The sequence below is a fragment of the Gekko japonicus genome, unplaced genomic scaffold (genome assembly GCF_001447785.1).
Source record: "Gekko japonicus isolate JY-2015 unplaced genomic scaffold, Gekko_japonicus_V1.1 scaffold373, whole genome shotgun sequence".
Lineage (NCBI taxonomy): Eukaryota > Metazoa > Chordata > Lepidosauria > Squamata > Gekkonidae > Gekko > Gekko japonicus.
This window is the reverse complement of record NW_015167542.1, coordinates 399,188-412,362: the sequence shown is the minus strand read 5'-3', so window position 1 is coordinate 412,362 and position 13,175 is coordinate 399,188. Positions and strand designations below refer to the sequence as shown.

Genomic DNA, 13,175 nt, shown 5'->3' with positions numbered 1-13,175 from the left:
AAAATTAATAAGAGGATGTGATCAATGCTCCCTCTAAGCTGTGGAGTCTTGTGAGCAAAAAATCAACTGTGTGAGCTACTGGCATAAAGTTGTGAGCAAGCAATTTGGATACTGCATAAATTAGTTTGCTCTGGAGGCATCCTTCCTGAGCTAAGACAAAAATGTGTGAGCCAGAGGCTAAAAAGCTGTGAGGTAGCTCACCAACTCAGCTTAGAGGGAACACTGGATGTGATCTCCTCTTATCCATGATGGTTAAGTTTACTTAAGATGTTCCGGAAGTGCAAGAGCACTTATAAGTGCAAGAGCAATTATAGAATCAAATAATAATAAAAAGGTTGGTGAACCATGATTTTCCTTTGCAGAAGCTACACAGATTCTTCTTCAATGAGGCTTGTTCTTCTATGTGTCAACAATTCTAATTTTAATAACTTTTTTAAACCAATGCACTTGGGACATATATTAAGTTATAGGTCAATCATTTCCCTGATCTCCCCTGGATTCTGTTAGACTTGTTACCACACCTCTTGAAAGGAAGCTGATTTTAATGATCCATTGTATATTTGTGTTTAAAAGATCAGAAACAACCTACTTTTTAGGCATGGTCTGGTGACTGCCATATAGTATCAGTGACTTATTAGACCTGAAACTTCATTTATTTTTCATTCTTTATTTAAAATTGCTCCTCAGGTGAACTTCTCAAAACAATGTTCAGATGTGGATGTCTCTCTAACATCTACACAATGAAGGCTAATGTAAAGAATTCAGTGCAATTCTTTGTAATATCCTTATCGCCCTTCAGCACTCCTTTCGTACCTTTTGTCATCTAATGGTTCTATAGCCTTTGGCTGTTTCCTGCTTCTTTGTTTATTAGCCACACTGGGCCAAATCAAATGTGAAGTTCTTCCATAGGAAGTTCTTAATTTCACTTCTTTTGGTGTTTACCAACTTAAGTATACCTACCACTCCACATAACAGACCTGAAAAATGGAGTGACGTAATTGCTAGGGAAGATCCCAACTTTTCCTGAGACCAACGACATTCCTTTTAGCCAGCCTTCTTGATATTTCCCCAAAATACGAATGCCTTCTCCTTTTTGCAGTTCTAGTTCATCTGGACCATGAGCTGTATAGGAGTGTAAAGCAACGCACCTGGTGAAACACAGGGAATTAAAGCACAAATATGTTGTCTGAAGAGACAGCTCTGGTTACACATCATAAAATGAGGATACAACTATTTGCTTTATACCATCTTAAGAGATGTTGTTTTGCTCTTGGCTGAACACAAATGTGTCCAAAGACTCTTCAAATAACACTTCTGTGACACAGTGTAAGAATGCTCCAAAGGGCTAGTGAATTAGGTAAATAAAAGACAACTAATTAGGAATACTGAATGAATGGATAACAATGTATGACTAAAAAGGCACAATTAGATGAGATGACAGTCCTGAAGCAATAAATTCAGAATCCAGAAATACACAAGCGTATATGTTAGAATTTGGGGGAATTCCTTTCAAAACCTGTAACAGCAGGGGTTTGTACACATATTTATGTTTTTCCTAAAAGGCAAATAGTATCTTTCTGGGATGGGAGATGGATGGGCTCATAAGATCACAAAAACAGCTCATCTCGACACCAGTTTCTATCAGAGACTGAGCTTTGCAGTTAATAAAACAGCATGGATTCGTTTGCCACGTTGTAGCATCTAATTTAACCCCAAGATCCAGCACTGGCTCTTTCCTATGTTTTTTTCATTTCTGAGAGCTTTGGCCCCACTTTTAGTTCAGACTAGAGGAAAGGTTCACTATATTCTGTGGTTGCTAGGAAACCATATCCCAGCCCCAGCAATGTCCCTCCCCCCATAAAATGAAATAAGAATTCTTTTACATACATATTCACTGACAGGTGTTGCTGTAAGTGGGGAAAAGTAACAATGGCTGTAGAATTCCCCAGAGATCCAGGCGTAGAGTAATAGGAAGTATTGACCTGTAAATGAGGAGAAAGGTTTTTGAATGAGTGCTATTTGTTCCCTGTTCAAAAAGAAGGTGCTGGAACTAGAACCCACAAGTGCCTGTCATCAAGGCAAAGCTGAATTACCTATTAAAATGAACAATATATTTACTTCACTAGTAAAGTTGATTCATTCAACTGTATTTGTAATCAAGTATCTAAATGGAACCTTCCAGTTTTATTTACTCATGTGGCAAAGAACATGTTAGACTGGTTTGCTTGTTATTCCTTAGTGGCAAGGAGGAATGATTATGGGTAATCCTTCAGATATCTGACACAACACTTCCTCCAAGATTCCAGAATATCACCCTCACTGACAGTTTTACGCATAGTACTGAACTCTCCCTAGAAGCTAAAATGACTAAGCTGAGACTCTTGTACTTCAGTCACATTATGAGAAGACAAAAGTCCCTGGAAAAGACAATCATAATTAAAGATGGACACGAACTGGCTGACAAACTAAAGTTCGTCATGAATTTTTGGGCAGTTTGTGGTTTGCAAAGCAATGTTACTGAAGAACCGCCACAAACTTTCATGAATTTTGATGCAGTTTGTGGCAGTTTGTGACAAGCAGAAAGCAGGGGTTTAAACCCCTGCTTCCTGCTCTTCACAGAAAACAGCTGCTCAGCTGTTTGGTTTAAATGGCTGGGAGCCAATTAAACCACTTCTTTCTGTTTCCTGCAAACAGCAGCAGGGAGTAGATAGTAGGGGTTTAAACTTTAAATGGCTTACAAACTGCTTCAATTTGTGAACCAACTTCCCCGTTCATATTGGTTCACGGTTCAGCCACAATTTGAACCACAAAAATGCAGTTCATACCCATCCCTAATAATAATGCTAGGAAAAGTTGAAGGCAGTGGGAGAAGAGAAAAACCCAACATGAGATGGATTGACTCTGTCAAGGAAGCCACAGCCCTCAGTTTGCAAGACCTGAGAATGGCTGTTAATAAGACATTTTGGGAGGACATTAATTCATAGTATCACCATCAGTCAGAAGCAACTTGATGGCACTTAACACCCCCTCATACATCAGGGTGAGTAGCATCTTTATTATTTCTTATGCATATACCATGTAATAATGTGGCAAAAATTTTAATGCCTTTGATATCAAGTGGTTTTAGGCATTTCACTAACCACTTTAAAGCCATTGATTTCAATGTGATTTGGACATCACTGTTTCACTACTCTGGGGCACTAATGTTTGTCACTGGATAAGTAATCTTTTGAGCGCTACCAGCTGTGATCTCAAGGGTATTGATGTTTATATTGTGAGTGTTCCCAAAACAGTTTATAAATGTGTATATAACACATTTATAACAACGAAGCAGATATTATAGATATTGGTGCACTTTTCTAGTTACCTATCCTTAAGGTGGTCCTTAAAAACTTGATAATAAAGAGCACATTGTTTTTCAACCTGGGGAATTAAACATCCCTGAGAGTAACTGAGCCTTGCACGAGGATTGTGAATAGATCTTCTATTTGGAGATGTCTGAGACTAGTTTATTTTATGAAACCACCTTTCAGAGTCTTCTAGGCAACTTACAATCACATATAAAAACCAATAAAAACAATGAAATAAACCATAAGCGACAACAATCAAATACATATTTACAAAATGCCAGCATCAGGACATATCCACAATACCTATCAAATGGTCTCTGAAATAAAATCACCTTTGCCTGGCTCTTGAAGGCCAATACCTATGGTGCATAGGCAATTTCCCTGATGGAAGGAATTCCATACTTTTGGGGCACTATTGCTGAGAATGCTCTGTGGGTAGAGCACAGCTTCTGAGGAAGATGCAGGTCTGCCAACTGTGGGTTGGAAAATTCGTGGAGATTTGGGGGTGGGATCTGGGGAGGCAGCTCAGCAGGGATGTAATGCCACAGAATTCACCCTCTGACACTGCCATTCCCTCCAAGGCATTTCATCCTCTGTAGTATGGAGATCAGTTGCAATTCTGGGAGGACTCTAGGCCCCATCTGGGGTTTGGCAATTCTAGAAAGATCTTAATATCTGAGTAGGCTTATATGTATGAAGGCTGCCCCCAATATACCTTGGAACCAAGTATGTAACACATAAACATGGAGAACTTAACAGGTGAGAATATTTTTACTCAGAATATTTTCATAAAAAACCAACAGGTTTGTTTGTTTTTTGGCAAAATGAAATTTAAGGTCTTCAAGCAAAAGTGAAGTATCTCATCTGTTAAATGTGAAGGAATGTATTTGCCAAACTGGATTTGGAGCCTGATTGTGCCCTGCCGGGTTCCCGAAACCTTTCCCTATTACTGAGGTTTCCATTATAATGGCTGCTACCAGGAGTCACTGCTTCTATTGCCAAGGGCAGGTTGTATATAGATTGTTTATTGCATATATTATACAGTTTTTATTGCATCATCTCTAATTTGTAATCAGTTTTATTGTTGTATGTAATATACTGTTTTATTGCATTTTTTAAAAAAAACTGTAATCAGCCTTGGGCCTCAGTGAGAAAGGTGGACCATACAAGAAATAAACAAATAGACTGAAAAAAGATATATGTAAACCAGATGGCTGCACAATGACATGCAGCAATGAAAGTAACCTGCCGTGAGAGCATCAACAAAGCCAATTCTGGCACCTCATCCAACAATATCTGTGTAGTCCTCCTGGATATCATTTCCCCACTGAATTTATATTAACGAAGCATGTGTACAGTTGCTTCCACTCCCATTTAAGGAAAGGCACTTGTGGTACATGCATACTGTCAGAGAAGAGCATCCAGGCGAGAACTGAAGTCTGATAGCATAATGCATGGTGCAAAATGTGATAAGAAGCCACTTTTGGGCTATAATTTTGCAGTCTGTGCAGATAATGACTTTCAGTTCCCAAACTGATAAAATTTTACTAAGACCAGTCCTTGTCTAAAAGATATTTTCTGTTATGATTTAAAAAATCTCATTTACAGTAAGTATTTTTACTGACAGTAAATGGGCGTTAATAATAAAGTCTCGCTTACTGTACCCTCATACAATAAGGACACAAACATGATATGCCAAACTGGTAAGTTCTCTGTATTTTAAAAGTTGTGGTCTCTGACATAGCTTTTCTTGAAGTAAAAATATTTTTCTGAGTATTTCAATGTATTCTTGCTAGTTCTTTTGCTTGTACTAGGTGTGTTTATTTTGATTTGGAACTATTTTTACTTATACAGCACCATCAACATACATGGTACTTTTCACAGGCAAAAAAAAAGGCTAGTTTGTACACTCAGAAGTTTCAGATCTAAAATGCATAACCTCATGACTGTGACTTCTAAGCAATGCATTATAATAAAAGGAAATAAGTCCCTTTTAATGGCATGATTTGGCTCTTCCAGGCTCAGGGCGGTCATAGGGATGTGATTCAGCTCTGAGGTGGACAATGCAAATGAATCATGATCCAGAACACTCATGATGGGATTTAACTCTCACAAAATAAGTATCAGGTTCTCAAAACTGTGAGACTTGTAACATAATTTGGGGTTCCTTTTTTGTTAAAATGAGTTAAGGAAGAACAATGAAGACTGGAAGCATAACTGTTCAAAGAGAAGGAAGAAAGGAGCAACATTCTTAGTCTTCTAAGTGGAATTTTCAAGAAAAGCAGATTCAGGCAGTAGGCTATATACATATATTTCTCACACAAGCGCAAAAGGCTTTTCCTTCTTCATCATCTTCTCTGGAAATTAAAGACTCCATTAAGGGAAAGTCCCAGCCAGTGGTAGGTTATTGTAACCAAGGGTGTTGAAAAATGCTTTTGATTGTCCTTCCTCCCACATCTATAATGGATTTTCATCCTTCCAGCCCACCTTTCTATAAAGTACCACGTTCTAATGCCTTAGGAAGCGCTGTGCCAATTCAGCAAGCAAGCACACATACTTAGCAGCCCACAGTTTTCCTGGGCTGCAAAGCATTTTGTAATTGACACGGGTTGAGGCAGCAAGATTCCCACACATCCATTATATTGAATTCTTCAGCTTCCAGTGCTTCTTCAGCTGTACAGCTGTTAAAAGGAAGGAGCAGCCTTTCTTACCCGGTATCCCTTAACAGGATCTTATTGGAGATTATTCATTGCACTATAGAGCAGTTCCATAGCATAAAAGGAATTCAGACAGTGATAATTAAGAAAAAAACCTGTTTAATGTTAAAGGAATTATCAAAATGGCTTCTAACTTGAATGTTAGTAATGGAATGGAGTTACACTGGGGAACAAACTGTCTTCGTATTTCCAGGTTATTGTTGTCTCAGGTGGTTGTCACTATTTTTGTACCAGTTTATTGCTATTCTATACAACTAGGGTTGCCAGGTATGGCATAGTCTGGCTAACAGTGGGAGACTAGGAGAGCAGGGACATGGGGTTGCTCATGTGGAGATATGAGGGTGCTGGTGGAAAAAAACAGAACCGATGCCACTTCTTTCTAGGAATCACCAGAAACTCTATGGTAAAACCATAGTGTTTTGGGCAATTCCTCTAGATGACTGGCATCACTTTTGGGTTTTCCTGGAAAGCGATGTCATGCCATTATCTGATGGTGATTGTTTTCTAGATTATTTTTCTTCCACCAGCTGTGGTGGTAGTGGTGTGAAATAGGAGCCAGACTTTGTTGGTCTTAAAGGTGCCACTGGACTCAAACTTTGTTCTGCTGCTTCAGACCAACACAGCTACCCATCTGAAAATAAGATCCCTGTACAGATTATGTCATTCAAGGCAAAAAAGAATGCTGTGCTAGTGGTCCGAATGACTCAGTACAAGGCAGCTTCTCTCTCAGTTCTGGTTTAATGCTACTATTACACTTGCCATCTGGACACAGTCTAGATTTAGAGTACGTGCATGCTTTTGGCATTCTTTCGGAGAATATTCCGTAACAAAGTATGAAAGACGATAAAAGTGTTATTACGAGCAATTTGGTTGGATGGAATAACAAATTTACAGCACATTTCTGTCCTGTATTGCACATCAGTGTTACATTCTGATCTGATAGTCTAAAGTTGGGTTGCGAGCTCTAGGTTGGAAAATTCCTGAAGATTTTGGTAGTGGAGTCTGGGGAAGGGGTGGGGTGGGGAGGAGGGACGTCAGAGGGGTATAATGCCACAGAGTCCACCTTTCAAAGCAGCCATTTCCTCCAGGGGACCTGACCTCTGTCACCTGGAGACAGGTGAATCTCCAGATCTCCAGCCACGATCTGGAGGTTGGCAACTCTAATTCCAAAGTGAGCCATGGATCAAAGAAATGAAACTACCTGGATAAAGGGATAAAGGCTCAACTCCCAGTGGACCTCACTGACTTATGTGGGGGAAAGTGAATAGCAACACCAAGGAGCAGTTTGATCTCTGCCTTATTGATATCCATGCAAAATACTTTTCTTTCCTCCCATACAGTTGACTGGTTTTAACTTCAAAGTCTTAAAAAGTACATGTCAATTACTACTTAAATTGCCACAACATGGATCTGTGAATTCCCAGGGCATTGCCTGCACTAATGGACGCTTCCCATGATTAAGAAAATGCTGGCAAAGAATAGGTGAACCAGCCCTAATTGTGCAGCAGCCATAAAAATAGCCTATTTCTCACTAGGGTAAGCAGCCCTGTGGCCTTTATCTGTCTTGTGTGTCTTGAGAAACAGGGAAGGAGGGGAAAAAGTCTATCCCAGAATGTTCCATTTTTTCCGCCTTTACACAGAAGCAGCAGATAAGGGTCATTGGCTCCAAGAGTCTGTGTCACTCATTTTCTTATCTGTATTTATCTGAGTGCTAGTGCTGTCTGCTAAACCAGCCTGTACTTTTATTAGCTTTTAGCAGATAACTGATGTTGTTGGCCTGCCTCAGGAGAAGAATGGTCACTGAACAGTACAGCTAACTTATCAGGGGAGGCACAGGCAGGTTAAGGTTTCTGAGACACTGATAAATCAAATATAAATTTCCTAGGAAATGTAGTTGAAAAACAGTTTGGATGGAACCACAAATGATACCACCAACATTGCATATAACTATAGGGTCTCTGTAATTACTCAGCTCATAAACTATAGCTGTTTGTCTTGTGAACTTAAAACCTGAAGCTTTTGCAGAAGTGAAGAAAAACAACACTTACTCATATCTATTAAAATGAATTTTAATTGGAAGATGACATGACTCAGTATACAAGTAATATAGTTGGCTATTCAAATGCATTTCAGCTCTAATAGCAATAGTTCAGCAGTTTACCTTAGTACCCTTAAGACGCTTCTAATGAGGAAGAACTCATTCCCTCGCCCCTTTTCTTCCTACTGCTATAATGCTATGGTCTGCATTTATTTTATCTATTTAATTGATTTCTACGCTGCCTCTCCACAGAGTCTGCTCAAGGCACCTTATAAAGTAAGACATAATGAGAACATAAACACCAGCATTAAAAACCCAGCAAGAGCATAAAAGACCAACCTGATATAAATGGAGGCTACTATCTTGAAACATCCACAGATGTTGTTACACTGTTGTACTAGGTTTGTGGAGACCCAGGTTCAAAGCCTTACATACCATGAAATTTACCAAAAGTGATCTTGGGGGGCGTCGCGGCAGAGCTTCCGGCTAGCCGCATCCTGCCCTCTCTCCTGTTACTCCCTCTGGATAAATAAGAATTGCTCTGGAAATATTGAATGAATTCAAATGTATGGCACAAGGTCTATGATGGGAAGAGTTAGGGGCAAGAAGGGTAGGAAAAACCCTCCATATAGACCACCACAGAGACCAGAATCTGAATCAGAAGGAGAGGAATCGGGACTGCTTTTGTTAGAGGAAATGGCGACTGGAGGAGCTGAAGCTGAGTCAAGCTTCCAAACAACGATTATGCAAGTCCTCACAGAAATGAAAAATGAATTCAGCAAAAGAACTGACTCAATAAAAGGTGAGATTGGACATGTAAAAACAGAAGTAGGACAACTTAAAGAAATAGTAGAACCAATGAATAACAAAACAGAAGATTTAATGATGGCAATTAGGCTGAGAGAAAAGCAGAGAGGGCGTTGCAAGCAACAACAGAAGCTACAAGTGAATTAAAAGCAGCCAAGGACTTTGAGACATGGGCGAAGAACAAAATAATACTGCAGAACATTAAATTAAGAGACCAACGAGTTAAAATTAGAGGGATTTTAACTAATTACTCATTAAAGGAAGATTTGTGTACCTCTTTAAATCTTTGGATTTCATCTCTGTTGGACATAGCAGAGACAAATCCAAATGTAATCACAGCAGCTTTTCGGTTGCCCGTGTAACCCCCCCCCCCCCCGGCATATCAGAAGACATTTTAATTGAATTTGTAAATATCCAGCATAAAAAACTTTTATTTCAGATAGTCAAAGAAAAAGGTTTACAACTGGAAGATACAATTGTGTATCTCTACCCAAACCTGCCTCCAGAGATCACTGCTGCAAGAAGGAGGCTGCATGAGATAGCAGTAACACTAACAAACAACAGTGTCAAATTTCGTTGGTTGCCCTTGGGACATATCGTAGTTCATTTAAATGGGAAAACCCACACTGCCTATGACAAAGCATCTGGGGAAAAACTTTTGGCTGCATGTGTAAAACCGTAAGAGGTAGAAAATAGACTGGAGTTCAGTTTGTTTGGAGACAGCTACTTGAAAACTTATAGAGACACAATCCTTCTAGGAATCAAATTAAGCGCAATTCAAGACAAGAATGTTATATGTCCTGAAAAACACAAAAGGCTTTACATCAAACAATAGCACTACAGATAAGATTAGAGTTTCAACAACCTCCTCAGGAAGCAGGAAACCTCCTCAGGAAACAAAAGAACCTCCTCAGGAAATTTCCTCCATTAGCATGTCCATAGCCTGGGGAACTCCTACAAGACAATGACTCAGCCCTACCCACCTTCTGGAGTAGATATAAATTTACTGCCTACCATTTTCTTCTCACCTTGACACAGAGAGTATTCCATTTTTCTGTGTTTATACCTCTGAGGATGCCAGTCACAGTTAGTCACATTGTAGAACGTCAGGTTCTACAATGCCAAGACCACAGCCACACATCCCGGAAAATCTACAGCAACTAATGTTATATTGTATTTAGCAATATGGAATATGCAATGCTAACTATGATTTATAGTTTAGTTTACAATAAAATAGTGCCGTTGTTAAAACGGTATATGATTGAGAGGGTTAAAAGAAAAAAGGACCAGAAGGTAAACAATCTATTTTAATTTCAACAGTGGGCACAATGAGGAGGGAGGGGGAGTGCCCCCCCAGGTCCCCTCACAGGAGGAGGGAAGGCTTTCTTCCCGCTGAGTTTCTCAGCCCCAGGAATGAGAGGCATCTCCATTGGGATTTCTTTAGTGTATTTTAGGTGGAACAGGTTTCCCTGAAGAAGCAAGTTAACTGGAATTATGTTATAGTAAACAGTAAATTGAAGAATGTACATGTAATATATTATGTAGAGATATGCAAGGAATTTGATATGTACATGGGGAAAGAAGTGAAGAAACCGAATGGAAGTATATGTAGCGGGTGGCACAAGATAATAGGACTCAGAATAGGAAGTAATTCTTGGTTAGTAAATGGATATAGTAGAAGTTAAGGGATCAGTTTGAGAATACTTTCTATTAATATATAATTGTAGGACAGTTGGAAAATAGTTAAATGTTCTGTAATTATCGCGCACTACAGAAATTAATAAATTGTGAATTTTTTAAAAAGTGATCTTGGGCCAGTCAATCTCTTTTACAGCCTAATCTATGTCATTGGGGTTTTGTGAGGATAAACTGGAGGGGAAGAGAACTATATAAACCACTTTGTCTCCCCACTGTGGAGAAAAGTGGGGTATAAATTTATTTTATTTTCATAGTCTGCCTTTCTCACTGTGAAATAAATCAATCAATATTTATGTGAGGGCAAAATTATAGAAGGGAATATCCTGTATGTGGCCCTGAACATTTCGGAGGAAGCATGGGTAATATGATAAACTTTGGCTGTAAGAGCTTTACCTACCTCAGATTGCCCCTCCCTCCAACACTTACACTCTGGGAAAACTACACATCCAAATATAAACGTTTGAAAATTATACCCCATTCTTTTTAACTGAAAAGCAGCATTTATAGGTTATGTTTTGAGTTGAAGAGTGTTACGAGGATGGAGTGCTTAACCTTTTCCCTCTCAGTCATTTTCCTTTCAGAATTCCAGCCAGAGGATTTCAGGTGCATATTTACTCTTCCAATTCTGTTTCTCAGTTAAAAATGCTTTTGCATGTAACATGTAGTATGTCACTAAGCTGCTGAGGTGTTGTGAAAGGTCTATTTGCATTTCAATTGCAGAAAACTTAAGAAACCTATCAGGACAAAAGGCCTAGGAGGAACCATACTTGGTCATGATGTCTAAACTGCAGGCCGTTTAACTAAGTGTGGCCAAGACCACGGCCATACAGCCTGGAAAATCTACAACTAATGAACTCCGGCCGTGAAAGCCTTCGACTACATAGTGTGGCTTGTTGGAGGCCATCAGGTAGGATATCAAGGTAAAATGTATTGTTTTATTAACTGGTTTGTAATTATTATGGTGTCTTATGACATTTTAATCCAGAAACCACAGATTGTTTAGTAGCACCCATCCTTGAGGCAATGTGGACACAGAGACAATGGTAGAGCAAAGATGCCTTCCTTTCTGGGATGCAGAGAGAAGCCAAGAATCACCCCAGCTGGAGTTTACGTATTCTACTTATGTGTGGTAGGCCTTACTTGGTTGTTGAGAACACAGCTCAAACAACCCATGGTTTATCTGAATGGTATCTGAATGCACAATGAGCAGCTATATTAAGGAATGTACACAATTGGGGGGGGAGGGTTGGTCAAAGAATGTATGATACACACTTATGTAAATCTCTACTTGCCTTATGTATTTTGTAACTTTCAAAAGGCCAAGACAACTTCAAGAATAATAGCAACCAATAAGAGGCTAATTGAAACCTGATTACAGAAGCATGTATTTTCCAATAAGAAACTCATATTTGCCTTATCAACTCCCAGAGAATCCAGACAGACTTTACTAGTCCCTCCTGCACAATACTGGCATATTAACAGCAATGTAAGGGCCACTTCTGATACTAGAGATCTCTTGTGGAGATTTGCTGACAGGTTAATCCCATGATGGAAACTGTAACACTGAAAGGACTTATACACATATCTAACAAAGAGTTCTTAAAATATTATTATTATAGGGATGCTTTGGAGACACTCCCATAAAAATGTAATGTTTGAATCAGACTTGCTTTGTAAGGTAATATTGCTTCCTGCCTATCACCTCCTCCTTTCTCTCACTGTGTTTTTCTTCCACCCTAATTCCTTCCATACTCCCACAAATGCTGCCTTTCCCAGTTCATTTTACCTCACAGTATGTCACACAAACAAAGGTGTAGCACTTTTCTGTACCCTTACAGCTCACGCTACCTTCAGCACCACCTATTGCAGCAGCGGTGGAGAAACAGGAGGTTTTTGGAAGTGGGAGTGAAGATAGCCAATAATGGAAATACTTAGGAATTCAGGATCAGCAATATAAATAAATAAATAGTCCTGGAATTCAGCCAGGACACCAGAGTTAATATCCTGCATGCATTCCCCACTCTGCCCCCCCACGCCTGTTTGCCCCTTTCCGGCTCATCTCCTTAGAAAATATGCACTAATAAGCATGCTAGTGCTTTAAATTCAACACTGGCATTTGAAGCCCCTACTTATTATTCAATTAGAATTCTACAATTGCCCTACATAAAGCTGGGACTCTCATTTTACATTGTCCTTGAAATTAGAGAAAGATGAGCATTAGACAGCCTGCATTCCTTTTTATATCCAAGATCACTGAAGGGGCACATCTGAATTACTCAGTAAGGAGTCTATCCGGGGTGTTTATATTTCCAGTGAGAATCTCTGTTTGCCTGCTCCTTTCTGTTCTTTCCAGTCTCCAGCTCTTACACATACTGGTAAAGCAGAGGTTAACGCTGCAGATATCCATTTATTAATTTTTATACTTTCAGTGTTTTCTGTTCTTTTCCCTTAAAAGTAATATCAGGGAGCCTACAGGAAGACTGGGTAGGAAGCAAAAGTTTAGTGGAGGAAGGAGATGGGGAGGAGGGAGATGGGAAGGTACCTGAGTAAGGGACTTATGTAGGG

At 39.4% G+C, this 13,175-nt stretch overlaps 1 protein-coding gene across 1 annotated transcript in view; it reads right to left on the bottom strand.

Annotated features, from left to right (window-relative positions):
* SH3RF2 (SH3 domain containing ring finger 2) overlaps positions 1–13,175 on the bottom strand; it is a 95,938-nt gene that overhangs the window by 26,908 nt on the left and 55,855 nt on the right. The window contains exons 5-6 of the mRNA XM_015413606.1: positions 1,888–1,982; positions 978–1,148 (exon numbers count right to left, since the gene is read on the bottom strand). Of these exons, the coding sequence (XP_015269092.1) occupies positions 978–1,148; positions 1,888–1,982 (266 nt within the window). The remainder of the gene's footprint in view (positions 1–977; positions 1,149–1,887; positions 1,983–13,175) is intronic.